The sequence below is a fragment of the Rhinoraja longicauda genome, chromosome 40 (assembly GCF_053455715.1).
Source record: "Rhinoraja longicauda isolate Sanriku21f chromosome 40, sRhiLon1.1, whole genome shotgun sequence".
In the NCBI taxonomy this organism is placed as follows: Eukaryota; Metazoa; Chordata; class Chondrichthyes; order Rajiformes; family Arhynchobatidae; genus Rhinoraja; species Rhinoraja longicauda.
Window position 1 is genome coordinate 8,218,935 of NC_135992.1, and position 20,505 is coordinate 8,239,439.

The 20,505-nt window shown below is 50.2% G+C and overlaps 2 protein-coding genes and 1 non-coding gene across 3 annotated transcripts; 2 read left to right on the forward strand and 1 right to left on the reverse strand.

The window, feature by feature from the left end:
* Positions 1-848: 848 nt before the first annotated feature.
* Positions 849-4,740, forward strand: rps11 (ribosomal protein S11). The gene is made up of 5 exons (XM_078430345.1): positions 849-987; positions 1,987-2,118; positions 2,524-2,599; positions 3,488-3,617; positions 4,562-4,740. Exons 1-5 carry the CDS (start codon positions 973-975, stop codon positions 4,683-4,685), a joined length of 477 nt encoding a protein of 158 aa, XP_078286471.1. The 5' UTR covers positions 849-972; the 3' UTR covers positions 4,686-4,740.
* LOC144611642 (small nucleolar RNA SNORD35) lies at positions 2,235-2,321 on the forward strand. The gene has a single exon (XR_013549560.1). It is a non-coding gene; the product is annotated as a small nucleolar RNA SNORD35 (small nucleolar RNA).
* A 304-nt stretch (positions 4,741-5,044) lies between the features above and the next one.
* On the reverse strand, positions 5,045-16,716 carry LOC144611469 (trans-1,2-dihydrobenzene-1,2-diol dehydrogenase-like). The gene is made up of 7 exons (XM_078430591.1): positions 16,627-16,716; positions 13,153-13,264; positions 11,052-11,215; positions 9,294-9,546; positions 8,977-9,101; positions 5,591-5,741; positions 5,045-5,219 (listed from the first exon to the last, which is right to left on the reverse strand). Exons 1-7 carry the CDS (start codon positions 16,714-16,716, stop codon positions 5,110-5,112), a joined length of 1,005 nt encoding a protein of 334 aa, XP_078286717.1. The 3' UTR covers positions 5,045-5,109.
* Between the last annotated feature and the right edge of the window lie 3,789 nt (positions 16,717-20,505).

The window sequence follows — 20,505 nt, forward strand, 5'->3', positions numbered from 1 at the left end:
GAATAGAAGCACTGAAGGATCCTCAGAGAAACTCTGAATTTCCTCAGCTGTCTGAGGTGGTAAAGGCGCTGCCTTGCCTTACCCACCAGTGCGGCAATGTGTGTTGCCCATGTCAGATCCTCTGTGATGTGGACTCCCAGGTATTTAAAGCTGCTCACCCTATCCACAGTAATCCCATTTATCTCCAGTGGCGTGTATGTCCTCGGATGTTGAGCCCTTCTAAAGTTCACAAACAGCTCCTTAGTTTTTGTGACATTCAAGAGGAGGCTGCTGTCCTGACACCAGAGTGCCAGATCAGCCACCTCTTCCCGATAGGCCTTCTCATCGTTATTGGAGATCAGGCCCACCACCAGTGTCATCAGCAAACTTGATGATGGAGTTGGAGCTGAACCTGGCCACACAGTCATGTGTGTATAGGGGGTACAGTAGGGGGCTAAGGACGCAACCCTGGGGGGATCCTGTGTTCAGGGTGAGGGGGTTAGATGTATGTCTCCCCATCTTGACCACTTGGGGCCTGGCGGTGAGAAAGTCCAGGACCCAGGCACACAGGGGAGTGTTCAGCCCCAGTTTCAGCAGCTTCTCAGCAGGTCTGGTGGGGACTATTGTATTGAAAGCTGAACTAAAATCAATGAACAGCGTCCTATTCCATGCTTTAATTGAAGACTATTCCATGCTTTAATTGTGCGAGGGAAGAATGAATTGCTATACATATTTGTCTTGGTAGCTGGTAAATCGAATTGAATGGAATGCCCTCGATGATGATAATTGGGAGGTCTTCTGCATGGCGCAGGGTCTACTTGACTCGTGTGCCACACAGCGGGGCAGACAACATGGCGGCGCCCAATCTGCCTCAACTCCAACAGATCAATAAGGACTTCCGCCCACACTTGACGTCATTTCCTTCCGTGCAGCGGCGCTTAAGCGACCCCGTGGCCAGCCTGCCCTCTCTTTCGTCAACGCGCGGCGGCCGAGATGGCGGACAACCAGGTACTGGGGACCTGCCTGGGCCTGGGGATGGAGGGGCTGGGAGGGGCTGGGAGGGAAGGTGTGCGGGACCGGAGCTGTGTGTGGGGCCGGGGCGGTGTATGGGGCTGGAGCTGAGCCTGTGGCCAAGGCCGGGGGGGACGGGACGGTATCTTGGGTCGGACCCCGGGCCTGAGACTGTGGATGGTGATCCAGCCAAGGCTGCGGGTGGCGCCTGGGCTGGGCTGTACCCGAGGCCGGGGCAGTGACATGGGGGGCCTGGGCTGTACCCGAGGCCGGGGGTGCAGTGCGGGGGCTGGGCTGTACCCGAGGCCGGGGCAGTGTATGGGGGGCAAGGCTGTAGCCGAGGTCGGGGCGGAGTGTAGGGCCTGGGATGTCGCGGACTGTGGGGCCTGGGCTGTAGCCGAGGCCGGGGCGCTGTGTATGGGGCCGGGGGCCGGGCCTGGGACAGTCAGTGTGGTGATGGGGGCCAGGTGGGTGTATGGGATCGGGGCGGAGTGCAGAGCCAAGGGGGCCGGGTGGGTGTATGGGGTCGGAGCGGAGTGCAGGGCCAAGGGGGCCGGGCCGGGTGGGTGTATGGGGTCGGGGCGGAGTGCAGGGCCAAGGGGGCCGGGTGGGTGTATGGGGTCGGAGCGGAGTGCAGGGCCAAGGGGGCCGGGCCGGGTGGGTGTATGGGGTCGGAGCGGAGTGCAGAGCCAAGGGGGCCGGGCCGGGTGGGTGTATGGGGTCGGAGCGGAGTGCAGGGCCAAGGGGGCCGGGCCGGGTGGGTGTATGGGGTCGGGGCGGAGTGCAGGGCCAAGGGGGCCGGGCCGGGTGGGTGTATGGGGTCGGGGCGGAGTGCAGGGCCAAGGGGGCCGGGTGGGTGTATGGGGTCGGAGCGGAGTGCAGGGCCAAGGGGGCCGGGCCGGGTGGGTGTATGGGGTCGGGGCGGAGTGCAGGGCCAAGGGCTGTTGCCGAGCTTCTCAGGCCGCTGACTTTCTCCTGCTTCCCCTCCACACACAGACCGAGCGCGCCTACCAGAAGCAACCGACCGTCTTCCAGAACAAGAAGCGTGTGTTGGCGGCCGAGGGCGCCAAGGAGAAGCTGCCGCGCTACCACCGCAATGTGGGCCTGGGTTTCAAGACTCCCCGGGAGGTGAGGCCGGGGACTTGGTCGGTGGGGTGGGTCGGTCTGTGGCGGTGCTGATGCCGGTCTCCGATCGGGGAGTGAGTCGCGGTCTCCCCGAGGGGGATCAATGAGAGGTGCCGGGCTGCAGATGATGGTATTTCTCACGATGGTCTTCCGAGTCTCACCGAGATGATGAAGACTCCGCCTAATGGCTTCACTGATGCGGCCCGTGCTGTGCACACTCTTGCGCTAGAAGTAGCACTAGGATCAATACTCTGGGCGTAAACGCTCGTTCTAAATTCTCGCACCTGGTCTGGTCTCAATTACTTCTTTGAAGTCAGACACAGAGTGCTGGAGTAACTCAGCGGGTCAGGCAGCATCTGTGGAGAACATGGATAAGTTATGTGTATTGCATGTTCCTTTGTCTCCTAGGCCATTGATGGAACTTACATTGACAAGAAGTGTCCATTTACTGGGAATGTGTCTATTCGAGGTCGCATCCTGACAGGTAGGGTGAAAATTTGGTTAAAGCTATTTTGTAATATGTGTATGTGGGTGTATGAAATGGCACTGTACCGGATCTGAAATGGAACAGTTGATATGTAAGATGTGTGTGAGAATTAATTTGACCCTGGCTGTGGATTGGTTTAATTCTCGATCCTTCACTGCAGGATCTCAACCATTGAGGACATCCGGTGAGGACCATACTGCACTTTGGGTGGGGTTAGAAAACTGCTTGCAATGATGGTCATTTGGATTGGTTGGAGGGTACCTTAGTGCTTTCCAGCAGACTCTGGTATGGTGATACCACGTTGTGTCACCCAGATATCTGTTTTGGTGCTGAGTGTCTGAAGAAGGGTTCCAAACTGAAATGTCACCTATCCTTGTTCTCCAGAGATACTGCCTGATCTGCTGAGTTATTCCAGTACAGGGAAATCAGCATCTGTCGTTCCTTGCATCCACATCTTGTGCTGAGGGGTTGCTTTTGCTCATTAACTATGGGGGATGGAAATAAGCAAGTGGAAAGACTAGCCCTGTCCAAGAGAGCAAATACCAAACTCGATGCTGTATATTGGCTTTTAATTCCTTTTGTGGGAATGTTATGTTGTCAGGGTTATTTGGGTTTTTAAGTTCCTCTTGTTGGAAACCAGTCTGGAGCTTTAACTGTTGCATCATCACAAATAACGGTTGGTGTAGTTGGAGAAGAGGGTTGTGTTTAGTGATTGCACTCCAGCTTGGGGGTTGGTGAAGGAGAAAAGTCTGAGGCTGCGACCTGTTGTAGTTCTAGTTGTGATTCTAGACTGTATCCCACGTTTCAGTCACTAAATACTCTTGGTCTCTGTAATACATGGTGTGACTCTAAGGATGTTTTACCCATTATCTCCTACTTTGCCAGGTGTTGTCACTAAGATGAAGATGCAACGGACCATTGTTATTCGCAGAGACTACCTGCACTACATCAGGAAATACAACCGCTTTGAGAAGCGACACAAGAACATGTCTGTGCACCTGTCCCCTTGCTTCAGGTAATCTCATATTTGTCTGGTTGTACTGTGCACAATTACTGCTTCTGTTTTATGGTCATACTTTTGTTTAGAGGAGAGAGAACTAGTCGGCAGACATTTAGGGGGGGGGGGGATGCTGGTGTTAACCCAAGCACTGTGCATTCCACCCCTGTTGCTTCCCAGATCTGCATTTCTTTTACAGTGCTGTTGACGGAAGCAGGGAAAACCAAGTCTGAATGGAATCTGCTCATTCCACAAACTGGCTTAATGTTGGGATCAGCCTTTTTGATTCTGGTTGCATCCTGCAGTGCAATTAACCAAAAGGTCTGTCAGCTGAAACTTAAAGGCTTCTTTTTAATTTTTCTCTCCTCGCCCCTACACTTAATTTTGCACCAAAGGTTTGTAGACTTGTAATGTGGGAACTGGAGTAACCTAATCATCAAAAGGGTGATGATAGGAATAGAAACACAAAAGACTGCAAATGCTGGAGTCTTGAGCAAAGAAACTCGGTATGAGTTGTCTGAGCTTAATGTTTCTCTGCAGATAGACACAAAATGCTGGAGTAACAAATTGCTGAGTAAACTGAGTGGGTCAGGCGGCATCTCTGGAGAAAAGGAATAGGTGACATTTTGGGTTGAGGCTCTTCATCAGAATCCTTTCCATGGATGGTCTGGCCCACTAAGTTTACTCAGCAATTTATTTTTTTAACCTTAGTAATGTGAATGTTGAGTTTGAAGGCTTTTGGGGAGATTAGCATCTGAAGAGTCTATGGATTGGGGAAGAAATGCAATGGATGTAATTCCTGATTCCTGTCTGGTGATCCTGCTGGTATGAGCTTATGATTTATCCAGTGAGCCAGTTTACAGTTTGCTTTGTCCTGATATTGAGCTTTCGTGTAATTGAACAGGGCTAGGTGTGTTCATTGGCAGAATGCTCTGGTCTGACTGCTTTGTCGCTTGTTCCAGGGATGTGCAGAATGGAGACAGTGTGACTGTTGGGGAGTGCCGACCCCTCAGTAAGACAGTGCGTTTCAACGTCCTCAAAGTCACCAAGGCTGCGGGAGCCAAGAAACAGTTCCAGAAATTTTAAGGGCGTCTGTAAAAATGTGAATCATCTACAATAAAGCCTTTATGAGAAAATGCCACATGTTGCCAGTATTTCATTGAAGCACCAGACGCTGGTAGTGATGGGGGAAAAGATTGGGATCCATCTCTCGATTTCCTGAGCTGTTTGTGAGATGCGGTGATTGGTGATCAAATCAGCACAGTGCTCGCATGTTTGCTGCAGTTTATTGTGGTGAATTCAATCTTCAGGTCATACTTGATATCTCTCTATACAACTTTACATCTTTGAAGCAATGCTGCTACCAGGGGATTTGCCGTCTTCAGAGTAGCGTTGCAACAAAATTCTGCATGAAGGACGTGTGACTGTTTATAGTGGTGTCTGTGTGTGCACCGGTCCCAATACAGTTGGTGACTCAAAACGCGCTTTTTACTCTGCTGAGTTCTTGCCCTCAAGCTGTATCCTGACAGTAGACAACCCCAATCTGCTGCCGAGCCTCGTCTAGAATGCTCATGATCAGCTCGCTGTCAGCCAGTGTCAGCTGGGGGCATTCCTTCAGTCCTGCAAGTAATGCAACAGAAACACAGTTACTCTCAAAATATCTTGTACACGTGGTTCGTTTTACAAACTCGCACCGAAACCAGGAACGCAATATGAATCTGGTAGTTCAGTAAAAATGGGCAAGGTTCTCTCTATAATGTGGTGGGTCAGTAATATTGAAGCTTTGATTCATATTATCCCTTTTTTTTTATCCCTCCTCTCTTCTCCACCCCCCCCCCCCCAATTATTTCAACCCACTGGAGAAGTGTCCTGTTAAATCAATGAATGCCTCCCTATGGTTGACAGGGCAGTGTTTGTGTGCTGGGCATCCAACAGGATGTGCGGCGTGTTTAGTGGCATTGGCAAGCGGTATTTGGCAAATGCTCCGTTACCTTTCTTAAGACACTGCCGTACTTCCTCGGCCTCGTACCGTAGGCCAGTACTGTTGGTGAAGTTGAGGGGCTGAGATGGAGTTGGCAGTGGGAACTCCTCTCTGTCTCCATTGACCATAAGGCTTGTGGGACACCACATGTGCCCTGGTACCTTGGAACAACACATAAATGTCAGAGCACAAGATGTACCATTCCCAACATTGTATAAAACATTGCTTAGACCAAACTGAAGTCATGGTCATACAGAGCAGAAATGAATCCTTTGACCCAATCCATCCATGCCTACCAAGATGCCCATGTAAGCTAGCCATTTGGCCATGTCCAGTTGTGGCACAGACCTGGCTGCTGGTACTCTTTCAGCATCACAGATGTTCCTGAGCGAATTCAACTGCAACACCAGCCACTCAATGTGTCAGCAATCACTGAACACCCTTTTCGTGGCTGTGTACAGGAAGGAACTGTAGATGCTGGTTTAAACCGAAGATAGACACAAAAAGCTGGAGTCACTCAGCGGGGCAGGCAGCATCTCTGGAGAGAAGGAATGGGTGACGTTTCAGGTTGAGAAGAAGGGTCTCGACCCGAAACTCCACCCATTCCTTCTCTCCAAAGTTGCTGCATGTCTCGCTGAGTTACTCCAGCTTTTTGTGTCTATCTTTCCATGCGTACAGTCAGAGTCATTGGATGTCTCCCTGTTCTCCCACATCCTGCAGGAGAATATGGTGAGAATACCTGCCTCCTCTACCTTCAACATCCTGGTGAATCTCCTCTGCACCTTCTTCAGTGCAATCACCTCGTTCATATTGTGTGGATTACAGAATTTCATTTGGAGTTACATTTTGGAATGTTAAATAAGGATAGGGCATATACCATGAATGGTAGGACCTTGGGGAACATTGGGTGTACCACAGAGATGTCCAAAGATGCCTCAAGGTGGCAGTACAGGTAGAGAAGTTGGTGAAGAAGGTATCATTTCTGTTCTGTATGACCATGACTTCATTAGCTAGGACATCGCATAAAATTATGGAGGCCTTGAGACAACTCTGAAACACTGCTAACGCCACAGCTGGGGTATTTTGTGAAGTTCTGTTCACACAATATAAATGAGGTGATTGCACTGAAAGATCAATGAGTCCATTTGGATGAGATGTTAAATTAATATTTCTTGTCTGTGTTTACGGTGTACCACAGAGATTGGAGCTGGGTCCACTATTGTTTGGTATTTATATTGATAATTAGATTGTGAACATTGATGGTATGGTTGGAAAATTTGTGGATGACACTAAAATTGGTGGTATTGTGAACAGCAAAGAGGGTGATTTACAGTTACAATGGGATCATGATGAACTTGGGCAAGAAGTGGCAGATTCGGGTAAATGCGAGCTGTTGTACTTGGGTAGGATAAACCTGGACAGGGCTTGCATGGTAAACTATAGAGCCCTGGGGACTGTTGTAGAACAGGACACGAGGGGTGCAGGTCCATAGTTTCATAAATGTGGCAACAGACCGATAGGGTGTTGAAGACGACAATTGGTCAGGGTACTGAGTAAAGGTGTTGGGACATCTTGTTACATGCAGAGTTTGCATTGAAAGGAGAAGCTTGATCTTTTTCTCCTGTGGTAGAGGAGGCCGAGGGTTGACCGTTTATAAATTAGTTTTGTATGGATAGGTGTTTGATGGTTAGCCTGTTTCTGCGCTATCTGATTGTTAGCACTGGCCCATTTCTCTAGATAGGAGTCACAAAGTGTTCTGGCGGCCCAATGGCACAGCGGTAGAGTTGTTGCCTTACAGCGGCAGAGACCCGGGTTCGATCCTGACTACGGGTGCTGCCTGTATGGAGTTTGTACATCCTCCCTGTGACTGCGTGGATTTTCTCCATGTGATCCCACATTCCAAGGTTGTTTAATTGGCTTCTGTTAATTGTTAAATGTCCTTAGTGTGTAGGATAGCGCTAGTGTATAGGGTGATCGCTAGTCAGTGAAAACCCTATGGGCTGAATGGCCAGTTTCCGCACTGTATCCCTGAAGTAAAAGTGTTAACGAGAATGTTAACATGGGTACGGTGGCACAGCGGTAGCGTTGCTGCCTTACAGCGAATGCACCGCTGGAGACTCCGTTTCGATCCTGACTACGGGCGCCGTCTGTACGGAGTTTGTACGTTCTCCCGGTGACCTGCGTGGGTTTTCTCCGAGATCTTCGGTTTCCTCCCACACTCCAAAGACGTACAGGTTTGTAGGTTAATTGACTGGGTAAATGTAAAAAATTGTGCCTAGTGTGTGTAGGATAGTGTTAATGTGCGGGGATTGCTGGGCGGCGCGAACTCGGTGGGCCGAAGGGCCTGTTTCCGCGCTGTATATCTAAATCTAAAAAATCTAAATCTAAAAAAAATATTGTTCCTGGGTTCAAGGTGGCAAAATTCAGTTGGTGTCAGGAACAGTCACTTGCAGCCCCACAGCAGTTGGCAAATTCATCCCGCAGGTCTCCCAAACGTTTGGTTGTATCAACAGGCTGTACATAAGTCATTCGTTCGTAAACTGGGGACTACATGCAAGTTGGTAATTACTAATTAGGTTGTGTGGGCTGGAACTCTATTCCTTGGAGTGCAGAAGGTTGAGGGGTGGTCTTACAGAGATGCATAAGATCATGAGAGGAATAGATCACAAAATGCTGGAGTAATTCAGCGGGATCAGGCAGCATCTCTGGAGCGAAGGAATAGGTTTCGGGTTGAGACCCTTCTTCAGACTGAAGAAGGGTCTCGACCCGAAACGTCACCCATTCCTTCTCTCCAGAGATGCTGCCTGACCCGCTGAGTTACTCCAGCATTTTGTCTACCTTCGATTTAAACCAGCATCTGCAGTTTTTTTTCTTACAGAGGAATAGATCAGGTAGATGCACAGTCTCTTGCCCAGAGTAGGTGAATCAAGGACCAGCGGACATAGGTTTAAGGTGAAGGGGAAAAGATTTAATGGAATCTGAGGGGTAACATTTTTCATACAAAGGGTGGTGGATGTACGCAACAAGCTGCCAGAGGAGGTAGTTGAGGCAGGGATTATCCCAACATTTAAGAAACAGACAGGTACGTGGATAGGACAGGTTTGGAGGGATGTGGACCAAATGCTGGCAGGTGTAGTTGGGAAATGCTGGCCGAAGGGCCTACCAGTGTAGCTGGGACATGTTGGCCGAAGGGCCTGTTTCCACACTGTAGCACTCTATTGCATTCATCTGTCCGGCTGCTGACTAAAACTGTCCGACAGAGTGAACTTTGAGCCTAATGATCTCAGGGGAAAAGAACATCAAATCTCAACAGTCAGTTTTGGGTAGGAGCAACACGGATCCATTATCAAAAGCAAGGAATGGTGTTGTACACCGTATAAGGGTATAGTGAGTTACCGTGATTGTGCCGTTTGTACCAATGATGATTGCCTGGTTGGGAAGCTGTGATGCCATAGTTACAGTTACTATGGCCATGCGATTTCTGGAGTACTTTATTATGACGGTCACTGTTTCGTCAACACCTGCAGCGATACAAGAGGAAAGATGGCATCAGGAAGCTTGCTCCCAGTGAACAGATAAACTCTATAGTTTCACTACGGAGAGCAAGGAATGAGAGATTCGGAGCGATATGAATAGAGGAAGGGAGAGTATTTTTGCTTTTGGAAGAGCTTGCTTTGAACTACTCTTTGTAGAGTGGCCCATTGCACACTTGCCTTTTTCCGTGAGGAATCCTGTAGCGTGAACAGAGTCTGGCTTCTCTCCATTGAACACCATGCAGACAAACTGTAGACAGTAGCAGCCGATGTCCAAGAGAACTCCTCCACCCAACTCCTTCTCCACCAGTCGTGGTGTTCCCAGCATCCACGTGCCAAACTCTGCTCTCACCATTTTAATCTCCCCAACATTATTGATAGACAGTAGATGCCGAATCTTGCCCGAGACCGGGAAGAACCGTGTCCAAAGACCCTGTGAACATGACGGACAAAACTCAAATGACCCGTGTCAGGAAGGTGTAATGCATTTCTCAAAATTTAAGCCTGTGACCTTGTTTTAATGAGTCAAATTTACTTTAGCATTTGAATCGCAACCTGCAGCCATGCATGGCTCCAGATCCCAATGCCATAGTCTTGAGTGTCTTGAGAAGTCCAGTTTATTGTCATATGCAAATTGATGTTGTCAGAGGTACAGAGTCAATAAAAATCTTGCTTGTAGCAGATTCGCAAGCATATAGATTCGGACACCACACAAAAACATAAATTACTCATAAATTGTATGTAAATTCAAAAGAAAAGACTAAAAAACAAAATCATTACTGTGAAATACAATTAGAAAACTAGTCCACGGTAGTTCAAGAGATGGTCTATTGTTCCATTGCTGAGGTAGGATTAAGGTTATGAAGGTTGGTTCAAGAACCTGATTGCTTAGGGAAACTGGTGTCCTTGAACTTAAGTGTGTGGGATCTCAAGCCTCTGTACCTCCTGCTTGTCGGTAACAGCGAGAAGAGGGCATGGCCTGGATAGAAGGAATCCTTGATAATGGATATCGCCTTCTTGAGGCAGCGCCTCATGTAGATAACCACTCTGTTGTCTCTGGCGATCCTATGCATTGGAATTGCTGTACTAGGATAGGATGCATCCAGTCAGGATTCCTACAGTACATCTGAAGAAGTTTGGGTATTTGTTGACCTTCCTTTAAACTTCTAAGAAAGTAGAAGTGTCGGTGAACCTCCTTCAGGACTAGTTCTATGTGCTGAGCCCATCACAGGTCATTCGAGATGTTAATGCCCAGAAATTTGAATCTGCTGACACTCCCCACCCCCCCCTTAATTTCTGACATTCTGGAATCTAATCTACAAAGTAGTTTTGTATGATCATTTGTGTAGGAAGGAACTGCAGATGCTGGTTTACACCGAAGATTGACACAAAATGCTGGAGTAACTCTGCGGGACAGGCAGCATCTCTGCAAACGTAAATCGGCAGGGCAGGCATTTACAATATGTTTAGGATGTTGCCGACACAGAACTTAATTATTTTACTCGAGGGAGCAGTGGGCAGTTTAATCTAACCCATGTTGCATTTTTTGTTTTGGCAGGAAGCTATGTCATTTATCTACCCTTGGTATACCAACAATGGGAATGGATGATGGGATAATATAGAGATAGTTTTACTCTATTTCTAATTCCTGCTTTGTTAGTGAGTGCCAGACACAAGAAATGGGAAATTATTGAACTTCCAGTTACTCAAATGACCTGTGTTGGTGCTCCAGTTTCCACCTGCACTTCAAGGTTTGCAGTTTAATTGGTTTTAGTACAATTGTAAATTGTTCCCAGTATGTAGAAGAGTTTTAGTGTCGGGGATCGTTGGTCAGTGAGGACTCGGAGGGTCGAGAGGCCGGTTTCCGCGCTAGATCTCTAAACTAAGCTCCCACCTCGTCTGTGGTGGTTTTTGAGGGGCTGTGGCTAGTGCACTCACCTCCATGAGGAAGAGATTGCATTTCCGGGCTGCACAGATGAGTTGTTGGACCTCCTTCAGATTCATGGCCATGGGCTTCTCACAGAGGACATTCTTGCCCGCCTGCAGCATAAGCAGGGCCACCTTCAGGTGCTGGGGGTTAATGGTCCCCACATAGACGATGTCTGCCAGAGAAGGAATTCACTGTGACCTTGTGGAATATTATGCCATGGAGTCAGACAGCACGGAAATTGGAGCTCTTCATCAAGGTAACTCTTCATCCATGTCTCTCAAGGAGCGCACAGTTATGGATATACAAGAAAACATAGAACAGCACTGGAACAGGCCCTTCAGCCCACATTGCCTGTACTGACTATGATACAGGCTTTTAACTAACCCCAAATATAGGCACAAAATGCTGGAGGGACTCAGCGGGTCAGACAGCATCTCTGGAGAAAAGGAATAGGTGACGTCTTGGGGCGAGACCCTGCTTCAGACTGAGGGTCAGGGGAGAGGAAGACAAAAGATATGAAAAGGTACACAGAGAAAATGAATGAAAAGTATGAAGAGAACAAATCAAAGCCAGCAATGGTGATCAAATAAAGGTGGAGCCCACAATGGTCCATTGTTGGCTGTGGAGAAGGTGATAATGAGTGGATACAAACGGTGAACTAAGGAGGACGACAATGAAACTAGCAGGACGACTAATAGGGTGGAGGAAGGATAGAGAGAATGCAAGGGTTACTTCTAGTGAACTCATTATTCATACCACTGGGTTGTAAGCTGCCCAAGCAAAATATGATGCGCTGTTCCTCCAATTTGTATTTGGCCTCACAGACAGTGGAGGAGGCCCAGGACAGAAAGGTTAGTGTGGGAATGGGAGGGGAAGTTAAAAGTGTTTGGCAACCCCTGTGGGTTTAACTCCCCTTCCCATTCCCACACGAACCTTTCTGTCCTGGGCCTCCTCCACTGTCTGTGAGGCCAAATGCAGATTGGAGGAACAGCGCCTCTACCTTCTAATCCCATCTATCTTCACGTGGTCTTGCATAGCCGTGTGCCTATCTGAAATCCTATTGCGTCTGTTTCTACCACCACCCCAGGCAGCGTGTTCCACCCACCCACAGTACAAATCTATACACTAAAACTCTTGTTTGTTTGTTTCTGAACTACAGCCAAAAAGGTACACGGTAGCGCGGCAATTTTAGGCCTACTTTACTCACCGTCATCCCTTTTGTGCTGGTGGAAGATGGTTCATTGAAATCGGTGTTATATTTTTTAAGTTATTCACATTTTAAAGTTTAAATCTATCTCCTAGGGAGGGGGGGTGGAAGGAAGGAGGATAAGGGGGGTTGAGGGGGATGGTGTGGGGAGGAGGATAAGGGGGGTTGAGGGGAATGGTGTGGGGAGGGGGGTTGAGGGGGATGGTGTGGGGAGGGGGGTTGAGGGGGATGGTGTGGGGAGGGGGGTTGAGGGGGATGGTGTGGGGAGGGGGGTTGAGGGGGATGGTGTGGGGAGGGGGATGGTGTGGGGAGGGGGGTTGAGGGGGATGGTGTGGGGAGGGGGGTTGAGGGGGATGGTGTGGGGAGGGGGGTTGAGGGGGATGGTGTGGGGAGGGGGGTTGAGGGGGATGGTTTGGGGAGGGGGGTTGAGGGGGATGGTGTGGGGAGGGGGGTTGAGGGGGATGGTGTGGGGAGGGGGGTTGAGGGGGATGGTGTGGGGAGGGGGGTTGAGGGGGATGGTGTGGGGAGGGGGGTTGAGGGGGATGGTGTGGGGAGGGGGGTTGAGGGGGATGGTGTGGGGAGGGGGGTTGAGGGGGATGGTGTGGGGAGGGGGGTTGAGGGGGATGGTGTGGGGAGGGGGGTTGAGGGGGATGGTGTGGGGAGAGAGGACAAGGGGGGTTGAGGGGGATGGTGTGGGGAGAGAGGACAAGGGGGCTTGAGGGGGGGGGGGGGAGGGGAGGAGAGGGTTGGGCCCAACGGGTCCACTTGGTCGAGTCTGTAAATAAATGCTGGCTTACCAAGCAATTCCCATATCTGCTGAATGAGAAAAACCCAAGATGCTCAACCTAACCCCTGGGGCCTGTGAGATCTGCTGGGATTGCTGAGGTCCCGGTCGTCCTTACCCACGTTGGGATCATTCGCCAGCTCCTGGTAGGAACCGTAGCACTTGGGGATTTGATGCTGCTTTGCAAAGTTGCGAGCTCGCGATGAGTCACGGGAGGCCACGGCCACAGCCTGGGGGAAGAGAAGAAGACCTTGCGGTAACTCAGTGGGACAGGCAGCATCTCTGGAGGGAACGAATGGGTGATGTTTTGGGTCGAGACCCTTCTTCAGACTGATGTCAGGGGAGAGGGAGATACATAGATAAGAATGTGTAGGAAGGAACTGCAGATGCTGGTTTAAACCGAAGATCGACACAAAAAGCTGGAGTAACTCAGCGGGTCAGGCAGCATCTCTGGAGAGGAGGAATGGGTGACGTTTTGGGTCGAGACCCTTCTTCTGACTGAGGATGTGGAAGGTGTGAAAATAGGACTCGGGGAATCCCAGCTAACCATGATCTATTCTACATTTTCCTTGAACTTCATTCCCTTTGTCCTATTTTCACACCTTACACTTCCTTATCTATGTCCCTCTCCCCTGACATCAGTCTGAAGAAGGGTCTCCACTTGAAACGTCACCCATTTCTTCTCTCCAGAGATGCTGCCTGTCCCGCTGAGTTACTCCAGCATTTTGTATCTATCTTCGGTGTAAACTAGCATCTGCAGTTCCTTCCAACACAAAACATTACAGCAACTGCTCAGTTACTGCCCTCCACGGTCACCGCCTTTAGCTGGCAGTGAGCCAAGAGTGTCTAATTGTTAGATGTCGTTTAGTTTACCTTAGGGATACAGCGCGGAAACAGGGCCTTCGGCCCACCGAGACTGCCCCAACCAGTGATCCCTGCACACCAGCACTATCCTACACACATTAGGGACAATTTACAATTTTTTTAGCAACAAGGAACTGCAGAATCTGTTTTACACAAAGTTGTGGAGCAACCACTCTGTGTCACAGCAGTAGAGTTACTGCCTTGCAGCACTGGAGACCCGGGTTGGATGCTGGCTACGGGTGCTGTACGGAGTTTGTACGTTCTCCACGTGACCTCGTGGGTTTTCTCCGGGTGCTCCGGTTTCCCACCACAATCCAAAGACACGCAGATTTCTAGATCAATTGTCCTTTATATGAAGCTACCAATTCACCGGATGAATTTAAAAGAGAGTTAGAGAGAGTTCTAGGGGCTAGTGGAATCAAGGGGTATGGGGAGAAGGCGGGCACGGGGTACTGATTGTGGATGATCACAATGAATGGCGGTGCTGGCTCGGGCCAAATGGCCTCCTCCTGCACCTATTTTCTACGTTTTACCTCTGAGGGTGGAGGGAGTGGATGAGAAAGTGGGATAAGGTAGAACTATTGTGAGCGATGATCTCTGGTCGGCGTGGACCTGGTGGGCTGAAGTGTGTTTCAATCAATTCAGTGATACAAGGAAACCAGATCATAGATGCCCGTCCGAAGGTCTAATCCAGAGGGTGATATGGTAAAACACATATAACTCCCAAACTCATGGACTTTTCCCAGCATTCGCCTTTACACACAGAGCCACGCCAGCCCCACAGAGAGACGCTCACACACTCTGGAGAATCTACGCCGCAGTCCAAGACAGCTTTAGCACACATATAAAATTAAGGGGTTGGACAGGCTAGATGCGGGAAGATTGTTCCCGATGTTGGGGAAGTCCAGAACCAGGGGTCACAGCTTAAGGATAAGGGGGAAGTCTTTTAGGACTGAGATGAGAAAACATTTCTTCACACAGAGAGTGGTGAGTCTGTGGAATTCTCTGCCACAGAAGGCAGTTGAGGCCAGTTCATTGGCTATATTTAAGAGGGAGTTAGATGTGGCCCTTGTGGCTAAAGGGATCAGGGGGGTATGGAGAGAAGGCAGGTACAGGTTACTGAGCTGGATGATCAGCCATGATCATATTGAATGGCGGTGCAGGCTCGAATGGCCGACTCCTGCACCTATTTTCTATGTTTCTATGAGATACTGTGGAGACAGAGACTCCAGAGCGGTCTCCGAGCCCCTTCGCCACGTGTACACTCTGCAACCAAAGACTTCACTGGGCTCTGGGGACGTTAAAGGTGAGAGAGGGACCTAAGTATTCCCCCCCCCTGGCCACCCCTCCCCACCAAATATCCCGTGGACACACAGAACCACAGACCAACCTGGGAACGGTGGATAGACACAGAGTGCTGGAGCAACTCAGCGGGACAGGCAGCATCTCTACTCTGGAGAGAAGGAATGGGGGATGTTTCGGGTGGAGACCCTTCTTCGGTCTGTGGATCGATACCGGGCTATTCCCCCAGCCCCCGTCCCCGCTCAACCCCACCTCCAATCCAAGAACCACTGTCCCCTCCCCAACTCCCACTCCCCTGCCTCACTTGTTCCATCACTCGCCCCCAGCCCACACTCCACGCATTCCCCACCCCTCCCACGCCGTCCCGTCTATCCTCCCCCCCCCCTGCATTTCTTCCACTCCCTCCTGCTCGCTCCTTCTGCCCCACGAGGCGCTTCTTCTGTTTATATGTTCGTTTCCTCTCTTGGCCTCCCTCGCTCTCTGTTCTCCTGTCCACTTCACTCTCTCTCTCTCTCTCCAGCACTCTCTCTCTCTCTCTCACCCTCTTGACTCACTCCCTCTTCCTCTCTCCCCTCTCTCTCGTTCTCTCACCCAATAGACAATAGGTGCAGGAGGAGGCCATTCGGCCCTTCGAGCCTGTACGCACCGCCATTCAATGTGATCATGGCTGATCACTCTCAATCAGTACCCCGTTCCTGCCTTCTCCCCATACCCCCTGACTCCGCTATCCTTAAGAGCTCTATCTAGCTCTCTCTTATCTAGCTCTAGCTATCTAGCTCACCCTCTTGAATCTCACTCCTACTTCCTCTCTCTCCAGCACTTCACTCTCCCTCCTCTCTCTCTCTCTCTCTCTCTCCAGCACTTCACTCTCCCTCCCCTCTCTCTCTCTCTCTCTCTCCAGCACTTCACTCTCCCTCCCCTCTCTCTCTCTCTCTCTCTCCAGCACTTCACTCTCCCTCCCCTCTCTCTCTCTCTCTCTCCAGCACTTCACTCTCCCTCCCCTCTCTCTCTCTCTCTCTCTCCAGCACTTCTCTCTCTCTCTTGTTCTCTCACCGTCTTGACTCCTCACTTCCTCTCTCCTCTCTCTCTCTCTCTCTCTCTCCCTCTCTCTCTCTCTCTCTCCAGCACTTCACTCTCTCTCGTTCTCTCACCCCCTTGACCCTCACTCCCTCTTCCTCTCCCCCTTCTCTCTTTCTCTCTCCTCCAGTTCTCCCCTTTGGCTATCCCCCCACTCACTCTCTCTCTCTCTCTCTCTTTCTCTCTCTCTCTGCTCTCCTCTGACTCTCTTCCTCCCTGACTCCCCCCTATCCCCACTCCCTGCTCCCCCTCTCTCTCCTCTAACTCTCCCCCTCACACCCGTCCTCCCTCCCCTCCTCTTCTCTCCCTATCTCTGCCCTCTCTCTCTCCCCCCCCCCCCTCTCTATACCTGGTGGTCTGTGTCCGGGAGGGTCTTCAGAGCCACCATGAAGTCGTGGCAGATTCTCCCGGCGCTGCAGATGCCCCAGCGAGTGGCCATGGCCCCGAGCGTTGTGAATCCCAGCTCCCAGCGCGGTTTTATAGAGCAGGGTCCACCAACACAATGAGCTGACATCGGCACTTTGCAGACGTCAATGAATGTGTGAGAAGAGACTGCAGGTACTGGTTCAAACCAAAGAGACACAAAAAGCTAGAGTAACTCAGCGGGACAGGCAGCATCTCTGGGGAGAAGGAATGGGCGACGCTTCGGGTCGAGACCCTTCCTCGGTGTGATCTGGTTTGGACTCCTCGTTAGATTACTTCCAATAACCATCTAACTTTGTGTGAGATGTGGCTCCAGGCACCAATGCCTGCGAGCCCAGAGAGTTGTGAATCTGTGGAATTCTCTGCCACAGAAGGCAATGAAGGCCAATTCTCTGGATGTTTTCAAGAGACAATAGACAATAGGTGCAGGAGGAGGCTATTCGGCCCTTCGAGCCAGCACCGCCATTCAATGTAATCATGGCTGATCATTCCCAATCAGTACCCCGTTCCTGCCTTCTCCCCATACCCCCTGACTCCGCTATCCTTAAGAGCTCTATCCAGCTCTCTCTTAAATGCATTCAGAGAATTGGCCTCCACTGCCTTCTGAGGCAGAGAATTCCACAGATTCACAACTCTCTGACTGAAAAAGTTTTTCCTCATCTCAGTTCTAAATGGCCTACCCCTTATTCTTAAACGGTGGCCCCTTGTTCTGCACTCCCTCAACATTGGGAACATGTTTCCTGCCTCTAACGTGTCCAACCCCTTAATAATCTTATACGTTTCGATAAGATCATCCTTCTAAATTCCAGTGTATACAAGCCTAGTCGCTCCAGTCTTTCAACATATGACAGTCCCGCCATTCCGGGAATTAACCTAGTAAACCTACGCTGCACGCCCTCAATAGCAAGAATATCCTTCCTCAAATTTGGAGACCAAAACTGCACACAGTACTCCAGGTGCGGTCTCACTAGGGCCCTGTACAACTGCAGAAGGACCTATTTGCTCCTATACTCAACTCCTCTTGTTATGAAGGCCAACATTCCATTTCACTTGAAGTTCATAGGTGAAAGGAGCAGAATTAGGCCACTCGGCCCATCAAGTCTACTGTGCCATTCAATCGTGGCCGATCTATCTCTCCCTCCTAACACCTATTGTCTTCTGCCTTCTCCCCATAACTCCTGACACCTTTGAATTGAATTGAATTGGCCAGTGGCCAATAGTGTGGGAACCTCAGGAGGAATCACTTCACTCCTTGGCTGAAAATGGCTACAAATGTTTTCAGGCTTGCCATTCACAGTTGTGCACTACTTCCATGATTATTGAGGATGGGGTTGTTCTTGGAGTCCCCTCTGCTTGTTGGCTGTTTTTAGTGTTTCCCTCCTCATGTTTATAATGAGATGTTAGGTCTTCAGAGTTTCCAGCCTGCTGGTCGTGGTATTGCAAGCTGTTTCTGCATGCTGTTATTCTCTTCAGGGTTCATGTATCGTAGCTGTGCCAGGTAGTAGCCTCAGTTGTTGGTTATGCCTGGTGTTATTCTGCCATGTTGTTCTACAGACCACAAACTGAACTCTCCAGCCCAGAGTAGATGAATCGAGGACCAGAGGGCATAGGTTCAAGGTGAAGGGGAAAAGATTTAATAGGAATCTGAGAGGTAACTTCTTCACACAAAGGGTGGTGGGTGTGTGGAACAAGCTGCCAGAGGAGGTGGTTGAGGCTGGGACTATTGCAACATTTAAGAGACAGTTGGACAGGTACATGGATAGGACAAGTTTGGAGGGTTAAGGACCAAACGCAGGCAGGTGGGACTAGTGCAGCTGGGATATGTTGGGCCTGTTTCCACACTGTATCACTCTATGACTATAAGATTGTCCCTTAGCCTCCCATGTTCAAAGGGATCAAGTCCTAGCTTGCCTAATCTCTCTCGTAACTTGCCTTATCTTAGTCATGCAATTGAGTGTTAAGGATGGGCGGTTAGATTCTCTCTTGTTGCAGTAAGCAAGACATGAGGTTACAGATTGTGACAATGTACGATTCCGCTGCGGCTGATGGCTCTCAGTGTCTCGTGAATGCCCAGTTCTGAGCTGCCAGGTCAGTGCTTAGTCTATATCATTAAGCATGATAGTGGGGCCAGTGCAGACTTAAAGGTCCTTTTCAATGCTGTATATCCAAAGAAAATCAAGTCGGAAAATAGTTTTGATGAGATTGCATTGACTCAACAGGCTGAATGGACTCCTTATGTGTAAGGACTATGAGAACATGGGATGATGGGCAGGTTTCAGTGCCTGTGCTTGACCTGGTGCCTCAAGGTGTTGAGAATTTCCTCACACTACCACTGTGTTTCACCTCTATTGGCTCTGGTTTTTCCAGTAGGACAAAGTCACCCTGGGATTATGATGAAGACATCTGGCTTATGGCATCTTTAAATAATTTAACGAGTATGGCAGACTAACAAGTCTGTGACACAGCTCCCCCAAGTTCCGCACTAGTCCCCAGAAGTTCATTAGGAGAACTTTGTAAGGTTGGGTTGGCCATGTCTGGATCCAGGGCCAATGCTAACTGGTCTACTTGCTTTAACACAGCCAGAGTCATACAGTTGAATGCTTTTTGGTTCCTTTTAAAGGATGGTTAAAAATCAATACACCATTGTGAGTTTAGGGTCATATATACCCCATCACTGGGTAGTTTGTTGTGCTTGCTGCAAGTAAGACTCTCATTGTTCTATCTGCCCTATCAGCTGCGGCTTGCCTGTAGTCCGTTTGTGTTTTTTGTTGGTTTTTGTCTTAATTGTAGTGTTTAGATGTGATGTGTGTTTTTTGTGGTTGTGTGTTATGTGTGGGGGGGGGGGGGGGGGGGGGGGGTGGGGGTGGAACTGTAAAACTGTAAAATTGTCTCTTCCGAACGGAGACGCGACCTTTGTTTTCTGGGTGGAGTCTCCGTTCCCGCTGCGGCCTACCACCGGCCAAACACCTGGAGCTGGCGGCCTCCAACTGGGACCACCTGGGGCTCTGGTTTGCAGAACCCGCGGACCGGGCTCACCACCTGCGGAGCTGGCTGCCTTCGGAGGCTGTGGTGGCGCTGCGGGAGCGGCTGCGACTCGCCTTCGGAGGCTTCTTCGGCCGCGGGCCCCGTGGATATCGGTAGCCCGCAGGCCCTGCCCTGGGTGGGGGCTGACATCGGGAGCTCCGGCAGCGTCAACGTCTTCGCCCGCCCCGAGTCGCGGGGCTTGGGTCGGCCCGCTGCGGACCTTTCACCGTCCGGCGCGGCCTGAAATAGGCGGCGGGATTTTCTCTGCCCGGCGGGGTCTTCAATGTCGGGAGCCACGACCGCCCCGACATGCAGCGGTGGCGTCTTTGCCCACCCCGGATCGCGGGGTTTGGGTCGGCCCGCCGCGGACCTTTCACCGTCCGGCGCGGACTGGAACGTGGCAACTTCAACAGCCTGACCGCGGGAGAAGACGGCAGGGGAAGAGAAAAGACATTCTGGCCTTCCATCACAGTGAGGAGGTGACTGGAGGAGACTCACTGTGATGGATGTTTCTTTTTTTTTGTTTTGTTTTGTGTTGGTTGTGATTGTGTGTGAAATTGCTTATTTTTATTGCTCTATTGCTGGACTGTGGGTGAACTTTCATTTCACTGCACATCTTGTATGTGTATGTGATAAATAAACTTGACTTGGATCCAGGGCCAATGCTAACTGGTCTACCTGCTTTAACACAGCCAGAGTTATACAGTTGAATGCTTTTTGGTTCCTTTTAAAGGATGGTTAAAAATCAACACACCACTGTGAGTTTAGGGTCATACGTACC

Bases quoted from the DNA above. Each gene is read 5' to 3' on its own strand.
- rps11 (XM_078430345.1), top strand. The intron at 2,119-2,523 runs GTGAGGCCGGGG...TTTGTCTCCTAG, and splicing joins GTTTCAAGACTCCCCGGGAG to GCCATTGATGGAACTTACAT. The intron at 3,618-4,561 runs GTAATCTCATAT...CGCTTGTTCCAG, and splicing joins CACCTGTCCCCTTGCTTCAG to GGATGTGCAGAATGGAGACA.
- LOC144611469 (XM_078430591.1), bottom strand. From the start codon at position 16,716: ATGGCCACTCGCTGGGGCATCTGCAGCGCCGGGAGAATCTGCCACGAC. The intron at 11,216-13,152 runs GTAAGGACGACC...CTTCTCTGGCAG, and splicing joins GGCGAATGATCCCAACGTGG to ACATCGTCTATGTGGGGACC. The intron at 5,742-8,976 runs GTAACTCACTAT...TGTTGTTCCAAG, and splicing joins GTACAAACGGCACAATCACG to GTACCAGGGCACATGTGGTG.